This window comes from Mrakia frigida (genome assembly GCF_051309035.1).
Source record: "Mrakia frigida strain ATCC 22029 unplaced genomic scaffold BDY24scaffold_5, whole genome shotgun sequence".
Taxonomy (NCBI): Eukaryota; Fungi; Basidiomycota; class Tremellomycetes; order Cystofilobasidiales; family Mrakiaceae; genus Mrakia; species Mrakia frigida.
In genome coordinates this window covers 846,539-860,376 of record NW_027481276.1, presented here as the reverse complement: position 1 = coordinate 860,376, position 13,838 = coordinate 846,539, and the positions used below count along the sequence as shown (strand labels likewise).

The 13,838-nt window shown below is 54.3% G+C and overlaps 4 protein-coding genes across 4 annotated transcripts; 3 read left to right on the top strand and 1 right to left on the bottom strand.

Annotated features, from left to right (window-relative positions):
• Nucleotides 1-156: 156 nt before the first annotated feature.
• On the top strand, nt 157-3,295 carry BDY24DRAFT_379894 (Nuf2 family-domain-containing protein). The gene is made up of 12 exons (XM_076639107.1): nt 157-482; nt 983-1,029; nt 1,170-1,286; nt 1,360-1,419; nt 1,531-1,587; nt 1,688-1,844; nt 1,951-2,154; nt 2,282-2,425; nt 2,503-2,612; nt 2,685-2,769; nt 2,855-2,933; nt 3,024-3,295. The coding sequence occupies exons 1-12, from the start codon at nt 183-185 to the stop codon at nt 3,068-3,070; spliced, it is 1,407 nt and encodes a 468-aa protein (XP_076499661.1). The 5' UTR covers nt 157-182; the 3' UTR covers nt 3,071-3,295.
• Nucleotides 3,296-3,630: 335 nt separating this feature from the next.
• Nucleotides 3,631-6,634, bottom strand: BDY24DRAFT_412679 (uncharacterized protein; the record flags this gene model as incomplete). Its single annotated transcript, XM_076643095.1, has 6 exons — nt 3,631-4,353; nt 4,431-4,836; nt 4,899-4,928; nt 5,011-5,032; nt 5,106-5,234; nt 5,302-6,634. 6 exons carry the CDS (start codon nt 6,632-6,634, stop codon nt 3,631-3,633), a joined length of 2,643 nt encoding a protein of 880 aa, XP_076499660.1.
• Nucleotides 6,635-8,244: 1,610 nt separating this feature from the next.
• On the top strand, nt 8,245-10,897 carry BDY24DRAFT_235419 (Zinc/iron permease). Its single transcript, XM_076636671.1, has 12 exons — nt 8,245-8,457; nt 8,565-8,654; nt 8,764-8,849; nt 8,958-9,044; nt 9,128-9,219; nt 9,299-9,366; nt 9,455-9,869; nt 9,956-10,032; nt 10,106-10,230; nt 10,313-10,426; nt 10,499-10,598; nt 10,682-10,897. Exons 2-12 carry the CDS (start codon nt 8,623-8,625, stop codon nt 10,734-10,736), a joined length of 1,251 nt encoding a protein of 416 aa, XP_076499659.1. The 5' UTR covers nt 8,245-8,457; nt 8,565-8,622; the 3' UTR covers nt 10,737-10,897.
• Nucleotides 10,898-11,145: 248 nt separating this feature from the next.
• Nucleotides 11,146-13,802, top strand: NMD3 (ribosome-binding protein NMD3). Its single transcript, XM_076639106.1, has 9 exons — nt 11,146-11,246; nt 11,356-11,379; nt 11,461-11,491; nt 11,600-11,744; nt 11,909-12,001; nt 12,102-12,299; nt 12,416-12,516; nt 12,585-12,734; nt 12,828-13,802. The coding sequence occupies exons 1-9, from the start codon at nt 11,195-11,197 to the stop codon at nt 13,774-13,776; spliced, it is 1,743 nt and encodes a 580-aa protein (XP_076499658.1). The 5' UTR covers nt 11,146-11,194; the 3' UTR covers nt 13,777-13,802.
• The last annotated feature ends 36 nt before the right edge of the window (nt 13,803-13,838 follow it).

The following is a 13,838-nucleotide window of genomic DNA, read 5'->3' as shown; positions in this document are numbered from 1 at the left end:
AAGGTCCGCAACTGCTTAGAAGAGATCGTAAAACTAGAGACTCGAAGTTCAACATTCATGTAGTAGGATGTTAACTTTAGATTGTTCGAACCTTTAATTTCCCTCAATAATTTCCCTTTTTTCATTTCAACCAAAACAGTCGCGTCTCCCTCCTTCGTTTGAGCTTCAAACGACGACCTCCCATGGCTTACCATCCCCGCCAGTCCCTCGGGCCTCGTAAACAAACCGCTATCCCCTCTTCTTCTCAACCTCAACCTTCCTCTCAACAGTCCAAAGGAGTCGGTTACCCTATCCTGAAGGCATGGGACATCGTGGATATCTTTCACTCGCTCGGGATCATGATCCAGGAGGAGGACATCAACAAACCAACGGCTCAAGCTATTCAGGGAGTTTGGAAGATGTTGCTCGAGGAGACTAGTGGAGTCACTCTGGAAGGGTTCGAGCGACCGAAAGGAGCTTTGTTGGGAATGATGCAGTACCCGGTGAGTCCTGGGGCATTCAAAAAGGACGGGAGGAGGGAAGGAAGGGAAGGAGAAGGAAGGAGGGGTTGAGTCGCCCGCTCGTAGGGACGGCTCGAGCCCATTTCTAGGCTCCTTGCGTTGAAGAGAGGTGGATGGAAGGCCTAAGAACTCGTGTGGGGCTCGGGAGAAGTGGTTTGGGAGGAAGGAGGGGAAGGAAAGCTCAACTCAGTCGGAAGGACGAGCTCGAAGGAAGCTCGTTCAACGTTGTCGTTTCTTTCTCTCTTGCCCTCGTTCACTCGTCCCTCTGCTCTTCCCTTCCTCAATCACTCGACATACCTCTCCGCTCTTGCTTCGATACCTTGACACGGAGAGGAAGATCAGTGAGGGATCGCACGAGAGCTGAGCTGTTCGTTTGAGTCGAAGCTCAGCATCCTTCCTCTTCCTCCCATTCTCTCTCATGTCTTCCTTCTCGTCTCGAACACGCACCTGACTCTCGCTCTCACCTTCGTTGGCCTTTGTAGGAACTCCTCAACGACGCCGTCACGTTCCAGATGTTCTTCACGCATGTGTTCGTACACCAACTCCAACCCTTCATCCCTTTCCTCCTTTCCGCCTCGCTCGTCTTCACCTTCCAGTCGAGCCTGCTGAACCCAGGCTGCGAGAAGGCTGACTTTCTTTCCTCCTCTTCTATACACCGCTTTTGCTCAGTCGTCGACTGGCGAAGGTAGCTGGACTGGACAGCTTCACCATCCAGGACCTGACTCGTCCGGAAGCTCCTCGAGTCAGGGACGCTTTCTCGGGAATGGTCAACTTCCTCAAGTTCAGGTGAGTCTCTCAGCAGTCTTCACCTCTCATTATCTAGCATGTGCACCAACTGATTTCCCTTTTTCACTCTCAGGCACAACAAGCTTGGACTTTGCGACGATTTGGTTCAGAGAGGAAGCGACTACAACCGACGGTTCGTCTCCTCTCCCCTGTTCTCTGATGCTTGGAGTCTCTCGAACCTCCCAAATCGTAAAAAATCGGATGGACTGATGTAAAGGGCTCGCTTCTTTCCTTCTTTTCGCAGTCGATTCGAGCTGGAGGAGCAGTCTCGTGCACTTCATCTTGACATCGCCAACATCAAGTACGTCTTTCCTCCTCGTCGCCGTAACGGACTTCCAGCCTCGAAGGCCTATGATCCGAAGAGTGAGCTGAACTGACTTTCAATTTGTACGACCTTGCAGGAACCAACGAGCAGCTGACATCCCTCGGATCGAGCAGGCCAAGGAGCGAAACGAGCGCGTCCGAATGGCTCTTCGAGAAGTCAGCGCTCAACAGACCGTCGTCGTTACCGAACTCTCGAGACTTGTGGATGAGCGTAGAGGTCTGAAGGATCAGATGGTGAGTAGTCGTCTTCGAGACTCTGTGATCATTTGTCTGCAGTCGTGCTCTCTCTCGCTGACCTTTATCCCTCGACCGCGTCTTCTCCTCCCGTCGTTCCTTTCAGGCTTCCCATCAAGCCGACATCCACGCTCTCAAGGGAGATATAGACCTCGCTCGGTCTCGACTCGTCCAGTCTCCAGAACGACTGAAGAAGACCATCGCCGATTTGTCGAGGAGCACCAACAACGAGAAGGCGACGCTGGCGAGCTTCACGAAGAAGGGGAACGAGCTGTCGAGCAAGTTGGACCAGATCGCTCAGTTGGAAACGGTAAGTCACTCGTACTTTTCTTCGGTCCTTATCGTAGTCGTCGTATCCCGAGCAAAAGAAGGTACAGCGATGGGAAGAGCCTCCAGCCGAACTGACCTCGTTTCTTTTCCCTTCGCTCGTTCCTCAGGAGGTCCGCTCGTTGATCGACATCCAGAGGGAAGCCGAAGATGCTCAGAAGCTCACAGATCAGGCCAAGTCTAAGCTCTCGGCTCTCAACAACGAGTTCGCCAAGGCTGTGGTCGCTCAGACTTCCAACTCGACGAGGATCGAGGTTCGTTCCGCCTCTTTCCCATTCCTCTGTCTCCTCGACTTTGACTGATCCTCGCATTCGTTTCTTTCTCAAACCAGCAACTCAACACTCAACTCGCTAACGCTACCGAGAAGCTCATGAGGATCAGGGATTCCTTCGCCGAGAAGAAGGAGAGGTTCACCGTGACGACGATCCAGTTGCGAGCAGAGTGCGTTCACCTTTGTTCTGCTCTACCATCTTCGTCGAATTGACTCTCGTCGATTGGATTTGTGACTCGTAGGTACGACGCCATTGTGAGGGAACGAGACGCCGACGATGCAGCTCTCAAAGAGACGGAGAAGGAGATCGCTCGCCTGACGGGAGAGGTGAGTTTGCTCTTGACGCTTCGTTCCGATTTTCGCACACCTTCTCGAGCCTGTACTAACGAGGTCATTCTTTCTGGCCGCTCAGACTGAGATCTACATCGCCGAGAACCAAGCGGAGGCGAACGAGCTGATGGCGGAGTACTGGAGGCTGAGAGCTCACGTCGGTGAGTCCACTCAAACTTCCCTCTCGTCCGCTGATCCCTTTCGCTGTCGAGCTGACCGCTTTCCCTCTCTCCTTTCTGCTCTTCCTTCAGAGGCCTATATGACGGAAATGCGGACCAAGCTCGGTCTGGACGCATAGGTTCCCGGTTCTCCTTCGTCCTCCTTTTTTGGCTCGTCTCGTCGGCTCCATCGCGTCCCGTTCCCTTGTTCTTCTCCATCCTCCCTTCGTTTTTTCGTCTCTACTCTCTCTTGCTCCCCTTGGGTTTCCTCTTTCAGTCTTCTCTCTCGCTTATACCTTTCTCGTACGACCTTGATGAACTTGTCCTCTCTTCTTGCCCGTCCAAGAGGAAGAGAGCGGGAAAGACGGATCGAAGTCATCGAAAGAAGGGAAGAACGAGATGACTACGCAAACGAGAGAGGCAGATGCAAGAGCAAAAGGAAGCAAGTATCACGATGCGAGATGTGCAAGAACGAACTAAATTGAGCGAAGCAGAGCGGAAGTACGACACGAGGAAGAGCGAACGGAAAACCAGGAGGAGACGACAGCAGAGAAGCATAGAAAGCGGACGAGATCGGAAACGATGTTGCTGTATTAGACTACGTATGCGAGAGAGAAAGAAGGGAGAACAGTACGAGCTGAAGAAAAGGCATGAGGTGAGAGAAGACGAGAAGAGAGATGTGATGCACAAAGGGAAACAACTACGAGAAGACGACGATGCAGGTGGTGAGTTTACTAGGAATGGCAAAGTTCAAAATGGCGGAACCCAAAGAGTCTCCATCCTCAGAGAGATCGCCTCCTATCCCTCCTGATCCTGAACCCGATCCTTCCGACTTCGACTCGACCCTAGCGAAAGCTGACGCGGTGACGAGACTCTCGTTCCTCTTGTAGATCGAGATGTATCCTCCTGATTTAGTTCGTTCCTCGTTCGGAACGTGACTGGAGAGCCGCTGCGAGGAGTTTGATGGGGAGGGACGAAGGATCGATGCGACGGGAGGGAGGACGGGAGGTGAGGGAGGAGCGACTCGGACTCCGTACTGAGGAAGGATTGATGTGGTGGGGATCGAGAAGGGAGGTGGTGGAATTGGGGTGAGAGGAGCGAGCGAGAGAGAAGAAGTGGAGGAAGGAGTAGGATCCTGGACGTTGGAGAGGTCCATCGAGGAGGAGTCGAACGACGCGTCCGCTCCCGAACTCTGTTCGTCTTCCGAGGCGACGACGGTGAGGAAGAGATCGTCGAAATCGAGAGCCTTCCCGAGGGTAAAGACCTTCCATCCGGAGAGAGGAGATTTGAGATCGGGAGGGATGGGAGCGAAGACGCACTCCGAGAAGAAGATGGGTTTGGTGTCGACGGAAGAAGGTGGTCGAATCCTCGACCAGTGCCGACGCGAAATGTCGAAGATATCGATGGCTCCGATGTTGTAAGTCTGATGAGAAGCAAAGAAGATTGTGGTCAGCCTCTGTTGCCATCGGAGGAAAGGGAAGAGAGACGAAGGAGACTCACGCAGACGTCGTCGAACGGCGACCCCGTCCTCGCATCGTATCCGTCCTCGATTGTGCTTCCTCCGAGGATCACCAACTTGTCTACTCCCAACATCAACATCCCAGCGTTGTATCGCTCGAGTGGCGAGATCCCCGTCGTCTTCTTCCCGTCGCTCCCGCTCGACGATCCGCCAGACGAATCCTCTCCGCTCTTTGGTTCCTGAAGCGAGCTCGTCGATCCTAACGAAGAGCTAGCAGCTGCTCCATCCCCTCCGGTGCGAGAAGAGCGACCGGATGGGTCCTGAGAATCGTTGAGAGAGATGGGATCCTCAGGTTGAGGATGCTTCGATGCTCGAGGGAAGGTGAACTGATCCGACGACCGGTAGGTGTGCCAGACCCACTGAGAGGGAGGTCCGATGCAGGAGAGCCTGAGAAACAGAACGATCATCAGCACTAGCCAAGGGTAGAGAGAGAGAGTCGGAAGACTTACCTAGCGAGTCCATCCATGACGAGACTCGTTCTGGCCGGAGGAAGAGAGCGAGGCGGGAGGTCAGTTCTCGATTCGGAAAAAGATCGACGCGTCGAGAAACGGTGCGACGAACGGATGATCCTTCTGCGTTCCACCTGAGCGAGGAGAAAAAAAAGATAGTCAGCTCGAGGAAGCTGAAAAGAGGAAGAAATGAAGAAGTCGACGAACCAAACACGAAGAGGTCGTCCTTGTGGCTGACGCTCGAATGCAAGAAGACAGGTCGTGGACTCCAGCCTGAGAGGTCGGGGTGAAGCCAAACTGAGAGCTCAAGATCATAGACCCAGATATCGCTCTCGCCTGCGAAGAAAGGTAAATTCAGGGAGTGCTTCGAAGACAAGACAAGATCCGAGAATCGTGAGCTCACCAGAACTGCCTGTCGCTTCCAATCCACCAAACACGACCAACCACCTCTCCTGCACGACATCGAACGAGTGATCCCTTCGAGGCAACGGCCAAATTCTCGTATCTGACCCTTCCGAAGCAGAATCATCCTCGTCGACGCCCGTCATGTCGACCAGCTCCCATGTTGCGACGTCAACTCGGAAGAGGGACGAACAGGACTCTCGCCCTGCTGGAAGCGAACTGGAAACTGAGTCGTCGCTGGGGAGAGAGCTGTCGGGATCCGGAGGGGAGGAGGAGAGAGACGATGGAGAATTTGAGGATGGTCGAGATCCTCCGAAGAGGTAAAGGATCGGGGAGCTGTTTGGTAGGAGGGAGAGGAAGCCGGTGACCGGTCCTGAATGAAGAGAAGTCGAGGAGGGACGCTGGGAGGAGGAGGAGGTTGCTGAGGGAGCGAGGGAGGGTGCGACGAGGGTGGAAAGGGTAGAGGAGGGGAGGACGGTCGAGAAGGAGGTCCGACTGCTCGATCGTTGAGGAGTCGTTACGACGAAAGGTGTTCCGACGAAGGCGAGGGAGTGACGAGTCCAGAAGAGCGTCTCCAGGTCGAGAACGTAGCAGGAGGGATGCTCGCTGATCTGTGGAAGGTAGACCTTTCCTCCGAGGGTGACCGTGCCGCGAAAGGGGAACGAAGGAGGGAGGGTTCCGCTGACGGCTCGTTGCGGTTGAGGTCCAGGAAGGTTGTTGGCGAGTCCGAAAGTGTAGTCCGAAGGATCGACTTGTCCTGGCGAGACGAGGACGACCGAGTTGAATCCTTGCCAGCAGGCGATGGCGTCTCGAAAGTGGCGACAGGTTTGGGAGAGGCGAGCGAGGTCTCGAGATGGGAGGAAGGGGAAGAGGTGAGGGAAGAAGTCGACCGAGAGTCGAAGGATTGAAGGGAGATGAAGTTGTGGGGAGGAGGTAGAGGTCGGAGTCGAAGTCGAAGTCGAAGGGAGGTCGGTAGAATTGAAAGGAGTGGTAGTAGAGGTGGGGTATAGATGGTTGGGAAGGGAGGCGATGGCTTTAAGGGTGGGGAAGGCGCTTGGGTTGGGAGCGTCGAGGGAGAGATCTTGTAAACCTGCTCCCCCAACTCGTTCTGATCCTTCCTCCCTCACTCTCCTTCCCTCCCTCGAAGTCTCTCCCATAGACTCTCCATTCGACTCTTCCGCATCACTCCTCTCGTCCGCTCTATCGATCTCTGACCCAATCGAAGATCTTCGAGCTCGAGTTGAAGAAGGACCTGGCGAGTGAGCAACTCGACCTCTTTGAGAGGGAGGACCTGGTGGATCGGCTTCGTTGTTGCTTCGTTTCGACCTAGGCATCTACGAGAAAGGAGCAAAGAGGAAGAAGGGGAAGCAGAGTCAGGATCTAGCAGCATGAGGACCCTCTTCCCTTCGCTCCTTCGCTCAAGCCAATCCACCTCTTCCTCGCACAGTCGAGAAGGAAAAACCCAGTTGTGGGAATCCGACCGATCTCGTCCTCTCCGAAAGATTAGATAACCCTTCGCAACGCCGACCGAGGAGACCGAGAGGGGAAAAGAGAAAGGTAGGGAAGGAGAAAAAGTGAAGGAAACGAACAAGCAAAGATGTGGTTGGGACTCTTCTTGCCTCTCGCCCTCGCTGGCTGTTCCTTCCTCCCGCTGACTTTCGGTGCGCCAAACAAAGAGGGCACTCTTCCTTTGACTCTTCCTCTTTCTTCCTCCCCCGGGAAAAGAACGGTCTTCGAGGTCTGCAGTAGAAGCCGTATCTCGTGATCAAACGAGAGCGAGGAGTTCCGTCTCGTTGGAAGCAGGACTGAAGGAAAGGAAGGAACGAGGGGAGGGACGGTCAAGCTCACGCCGCCACTTTCATGCCCTTTTCGACGAGGCGCGATGCGATGAGATTTCCTACTAGATGCAGGGACAGAAAGGTCTTCTTTTTAACGAAGAAGTTGTCTCCGACGTATTTTCTCTTTGCAGAGCAACAAGGAAGAACTTCATTTGGGGAGAAATAACGCGTCGTCGGGATTGGGCTCCCGTGCCAAACCAAACTTCTTCGAAACTCGTCTTCAACAGTGAAACTAGACGCTCAGGTCTGGCGTTGTTAAAGCTCTCCCTCTTCATCCTGAGTGATTTCGGTGGGTGCGCTCACAGTATTCTATCCGACCGTGAAGAGCAAGAGCGAATGAGTGAGGTTCAAGCGGGCTGAAAGGAATTTCCCAGCTCGCACGACGCGTCTTTCCAGTTTCGTCCGTTCTTACGCAGGAAACAAGGTCGGCCGCTCTAGTGGAAGAAAATCATCAAAACATGTGCCTCGAATTGAGAAGTGTAAGACGTGGAGAAAAGGGAGAAGAGAACGCAGACATCTGGGCAAGGCCGACGACGCGTCTGAAAAACTCTCACCGTCCTCGTCGCCACCCCTCTAACTCCACTCGGACGGGCGGGGGAGCAAACATAAGCTTGGATTCTACGTCTCGTGATCTCGAGAGGGGAGCAGGATCCCCCGGGAGGTCGAGGTGAGTGTGCGAGGAAGACGCGAGGAGGAAAAGCTCGAACTCGAAGGAAGAAACCAGCGTGAAGAACAAGTATTTCACGTAGGAGATACCCTCGCAATTGCGATGTTCTACAACTCAAGCTATTAACTGAATTCAGAGGAGGAGAGAAAGAAGGCTGCACGAGAGGCGCGTCGCGTCACTCCCTTCCAACCTTCGGAAGCTCCGACATGGCGAACAGGCCGTCCAAAGCCACGATTCAAAGTTGGAAGACAGGTTTCCTCTGCTCGAAGTGTTTGCGTACATCTTTCGCAGCAACCTCTCCTTCTGCTCCTTCAAAAGCTGAGCAGGGCAGGGTAGAAACAACGACACGAACCCTACGATCAGCCAAACCTGCCGAGGACTGTCAAGTCCTCCTGCCTGAATTCGAGTCTAATCTCGACCTTGCTCCTAACCTCCTCCTTGAAAGCTTGGAAGCTCTCGTCCACTCGCTGCTCCTACAACTGAAAAAAAGAGCTCATCGACGCTTCCCCGCCTGTTTGAGAGAGGACCTCGACAGTCGAGAGCTTTTGATTCCTGCTCTGCCTTCAGACAACTCTGCTTACAACCTCGACCCTCCAAACAGCTAAAAGAAGGAGACTGCCCGTCTAGCCGTCTCTCGAAGCACTTCAAATCCGTGAGTCCCAGATCTGCTGCCTCGCTGAAAAAGTAGGCAGAAGAGAGGGTGTTCGTGAGCTCGAGCTCAAGTCCTCCTTCTTCTTTCTCTTCTTCTCTCACCTACAGCTCTTCTCCCGCTCGATCCATCACGCTTCGACAAATCTCTCTCCTCTCTCCTATTAATATGGACCCAGAAGTAGCCTCGGAAGTGCCAGAGTGAGTCTCGTCGAGGATTCTTTCTGCTGGGACCCTCGTCCTCCTCGATGGGCAGTCGAGCGTCCAAGGGTTGACCTTCCTCCTCCTTCGCCTCCCTGCTTCCCTCCAGAGATTGCCTTCCTACAACCAACGAGAACACTCACCTGAAGCTCCGAGTAGCTGGGATCTTCATCATTCTTGCTACGAGTGCAATCGGTTCGTTCCTAAATCCCTTCCTCTTCTTCCTTTCTCAGCGTCAGTGGTCAGAGACGGAAAGCTCACTTCGCCCTTTCCCTTCTGCCCTCCTCTCATTCGTTTTTACAGGTACCCTCTTCCCCATCTTCGCCAAAAGATCGAAGCATGTCCATGTGCCCAAGAAAGTTTTTGAGTTTGCCAAATTCTTTGGTTCAGGTGAGTCTCCAGTCGGCGGGCGGTTTCACCCTCTCTGAAAAGCGACGAGCTCACTCCTTCTCCTCCTCCTCCCTCTCCCCCAGGAATTATCATCGCCACTGCCTTCATACATCTTCTGGCTCCTGCATTCGAGACTCTGGGTTCCGAGTGTCTCACCGGAGCATGGGGAGACTACGTTCGTCGCGAATCCCTCTCTTTCCCCCCTTCGTCGTTGCGCGTCTGAACTCTCCTCTTCTTTTGCTTGTTTTCTTCAGCCCTGGGCTCCGGCGATCGCTATGATTTCGATCTTCCTCCTCTTTTTCGTCGAGTTCTTCTCCTTCCGGTCAGTTCCCCTCTCCCTTCCTTTTCTGATCTGCTGAAGACTTCTCGTTGAAACTCGCTGTCGCGTCGCCTCTTTCTTTCTCTCTCAGCTGGGGAACCGCAAAGCTCGAAGCAGCTGGATTCGCCGGTGCCTACGATCAGCACGGTCACAATCACGAGGGAAACCACGCTGGGCATGGTCCTGAACCGATCTCTCATCCTTCGACTTCGACTCAAGGAGAACATCACCACCACCTCACCCACTCTCACTCCCACACCCACTCCCACCCTCCCTCCCAGTTCCCCCCTCAGTCCAACGATATCGTCGAGGTCACCGAACTACCCATAGAATCGAACTCTCCCGGAGCGTTGACCGACGTGAAGAAGGAGCAGCTCCCGAGCCCGAACGAGTCGACAACCACGATCAGTGGCGACGACGACGAGGCCGAGTGGGGAGGAAAGAGTGACTGGATGAAGGGCGATGCCATCTCGCAGATTCTCGTGAGCAACAGCGAACAACTTAGGGTAGGAAGAAGATACGAGCTAGACGACGACTCGTGTCTAAGGAACTCGAAGAGCTGACCGCCGTTCTCGCTCTCTTTTCCTCTCAGGGAATCGCCATCCTCGAGTTTGGAGTCGTGTTCCATTCCTTCTTCATCGGACTCACTCTGGCAACAGATCCTCAGTTGTACGTTCGATTCTCAGCCAGTTGTTCAGTCGCGTCCTCGAAGCTGACCTCTCCGTTCTCCTCCTCTTTCCAGCATCATCCTCTTCATCGTCATCATCTTCCATCAAACCTTCGAAGGACTGGGACTCGGTTCTCGACTCGCCTTCCTCCCTCTGCCGAGGTCCTACAACTGGGTCCCTGTGACGGCTGGAACTGCTTGTGAGTTTTGTTGACTCGGCAACGACGTCGAATCGAGGACGCGTCGAGCCTGACCTGCTTCCCTTCTACCTCCTTCCTCTAGACGCCTTCGTCACCCCAGTGGGTATGGCCATCGGTCTCGGTGTCCGACACTCGTACCAGGGTAACTCGGTAACGGCTCTCGTCACCTCAGGAGTGCTCGATTCGATCTCAGCTGGTTCGTCGCTCTCCTTGCCCCCTTCGGCTCCCTCTTCTCCACGCTGATCGCCTTTATCCCTTGTATCTCCAGGAATCCTCCTTTGGACTGGTCTTGTCGAGCTCCTCGCACACGAGTTCCTCTTCTCGGAAGAGATGCAGAAGGCGTCGAACGGCAAAGTCTTTTACGCCATGTTCGTCCTTCTCTCGCTCCTCTCCTTCCACTCTTCCCCTCTTACTGACCAGGCATTTTCTCTCTCTCTTCTCTTCTAAACAGGAGCTGTATGATGCTCGGTGCTGGGCTCATGGCGCTTCTCGGTCGATGGGCTTGAGCTTGCTCGTCCCTCGTCGACCGTTTCCTTCTTTCCTCTCACGCGTCGTCCGTCTCTAGATGCCCGCTACGACCTTGTTACGCTTCTTACATCATCTTTCTGTTCCTATGTTTACTGGACTCCTGCATACCATATCTACTGTATTACCCACTTTGCCTCTGTTTCTCTGGGTTCGGTCGAAAGAGAGAGGGACGGACGACCGTCGCGATTCCTCGCCTCCTCCAAGTTTTCCTCCTCGCCCCTTCTGAGACTCGAAAAAATCGCATCTTTCGCAGAGATCTCCTTCCCCGGCTAGCTGACTTCCGCCTTCGACAACAAGGAAAAAAAATGCTCCGAAAGTGACGCTTCTCTGTCCCGCAGCCTGGGCCGTCCCTCTCAAACGAAATTCCTCAACTGGACCTCAACCAAACCACCACTCCCCTCCCCTCCCCCCCTTCCTCCAAAAAAGCTCGGAAACTATGGAATACGTACCTACGGTCGTTCCCCATTACGTGTTGTGTGCGGATTGTGGTGAGTTTCTGCTTGGAAGGGGAGGATGAAGAGCTCAAAAGAGAGGGAAGGAAGGATGACTGAAGCTGACCTTTGACCTTCCTCCTTCGACGCTCGTTCTCCACCTCAGGAACTCCCATTGAGCCCAATTCTGGTTAGTGACCTCTTCTCCTTCTTCTCATCTATACGACCACCTACTGATCATGCTCTTGATATTACTTCTCTCGTCCTACAGCCAACCTTTGCATCGCCTGTCTCCGTAACACGTCCGTTCCTCCCCTTCCTCTCCTCCACCACCAACCATCTCCAGCATCTCGAGCTTGAGTCCCAGCTCGGTACTGACTTTGCTCTCTTACTCTCTTGCGATATTACAGCGTCGACATCACCGAAGGAATCCCCAAACAGTCCTCCATCAACTTCTGTCGAAACTGCTCTCGTTACCTCTCCCCTCCTCAATCTTGGGTGTCGTGCGAGCTGGAGAGTAGAGAGTTGCTGAGTATCTGTCTGCGGAAACTGAGGGTGAGTCTACTGTCTTCCTATAGAAGGGGAGCTTGGAGCGATTCACGGGTGGAAGGAGGGCTGGAGGGAGAGAGAGAGAGAGCATCGAGCAGGTGGAGGGAAGAAGGGGAAGAGAGCTCTGAAGCTGACTGTTCTTTTTGTTCGTCCCTTCTTGTGATTCTCAGGGTCTAGCAAAAGTTCGATTGATCGACGCTTCGTTCGTATGGACGGAACCTCATTCGAAGCGAATCAGGGTCAAGCTCTCGATTCAGAAGGAGGTGAGTAGTTGAGCTTCGACCTTTTCAGCCCCGGCCCTCCCTCGCCTTTCCCTCTTCCTTCTCTTTGCTGACCCAACCCCCTCGTGCTTCCCCTTTTCAGGTTTTCACTTCCACCATCCTCCAACAGATCTTCGAGGTCGAGTACATCGTCTCCCACGGACAATGCCCCGACTGCACTCGACTCGCCGCGAAGAACATGTGGAAGGCTTCGGTTCAGGTTCGACAGAAGGTCAACCACAAGAGGACGTTCTTGTTCTTGGAACAGTTGATCTTGAGGCATAACGCTCACAAGGATACCGTACGTTCAGTTTCATAGTTGCTGTGTGGGATCTGAGAGAGAGAGCTCGAGAGGAGGAGGAAAGAGAGAGAGAGCTGACCTCTTGACTTCTCGTTTCGTTTCGCTCCCGTTCTCAGGTCTCGATCAAGGAGGCCAAGGATGGACTTGATTTCTTCTACGTTCAGCGAAGTCACGCTATCAAGATGTGCGAGTTCTTGGCTGCTGTCACTCCCGTCAGGTTCGTCGTTTCTCTTTTCCCTTCGCGTCGCCTGTTCGAGCGCTGACCTCCGTTTCGCCTCCTCCCAGGACCAAGGGATCGGAACAGCTTCTCTCTACCGATACTCACTCTGGAACGTCGTCGTACAAGTTCACCTACTCCGTCGAGATCGCTCCCATCTGTAAGGACGACCTCGTCTGCATCCCCATCAAGCAGGCCCGAGCTCTTTCCAACATCAAGTGAGCAAGCGTTTCGACTCTCCTTCCGTTCCTGTCCCTCTTCCTCCTTCTTGATCTCGTAGCTGACTCTTGTTTTAACCTCGTACTACCCAGCCCTCTCACCATCTGCACCCGAATCTCCAACTCCCTTCAGCTCATCGACCCCACCACCCTCCACTCCGTCGACCTCCCTTCCACCGTCTACTGGCGAGACCCTTTCCCCACCCTCGCCGCCGCCTCGGACCTGATCGAGTTCCTCATCCTCGACGTCGAACCCACCGGTCCCACTCGAGGAAAGTACGTCCTCGCCGACGCTCAAGTCACGTTCGCCAACTCGACGACCCAGCACGAGGTCTCGGACGAAGGAGGACGAGATTCCATCTTCCACACTCGAACCCATCTCGGAGCGATCCTCCAACCGGGAGACACCGTCTTGGGTTACCTCCTCTCGCGAGCCAACTTCAACAACGACGCGTTCGAGACGCTGGAACCGTCGCGGATCCCGGACGTGATCCTCGTAAAGAAGACGTACCCGAACCGAAGGAAGAAGAACCGAACGAGGAACTGGAAGCTCAAGTCGATCGCCATCGAAGCCGAGGACGTCCCGAGCACGGGAGCGGACAAGGTCCAAGGACGAGGAGCGTTCGGAAGGAGAGGAGGACTCGATCAGCAGAAGGTCGAGAAGGACTACGAGATGTTCCTCCGAGAACTCGAGGAGGATCCCGAGCTCAGAGGATCGATCAACCTCTACAAGGCTGCGACGGCAACGGCGGCGGCGGTTCCGGGTGCGGACGTGTCGATGAGCAGTGGAGCTTGGGGGACGAACACGAGTGGCGGGGCGAAGGGGAGGAGGGGAGCGAAGAAGGCTTTCGCGATGGAGGTGGAGGACGATGGGATGGGTGAGGAGGCTGCTGGAGGTGCGACGATCGAGGAGACGGACGATGAGGACGATGAGGACTTCCCTGATATTGAGTTGGACGAGCTGCTGGATGGGTTCAACGAGATGGCGGTGAAGGACGATGCGCCTGGGGGGGAGGAGGTCGATGAGGACGACGTGGAGTAGTTTTTTTTTTTTTTAGGGTTTTTCTTCGTGGAGACGACTAGGTTCATGTTGTTTTCTTTGGA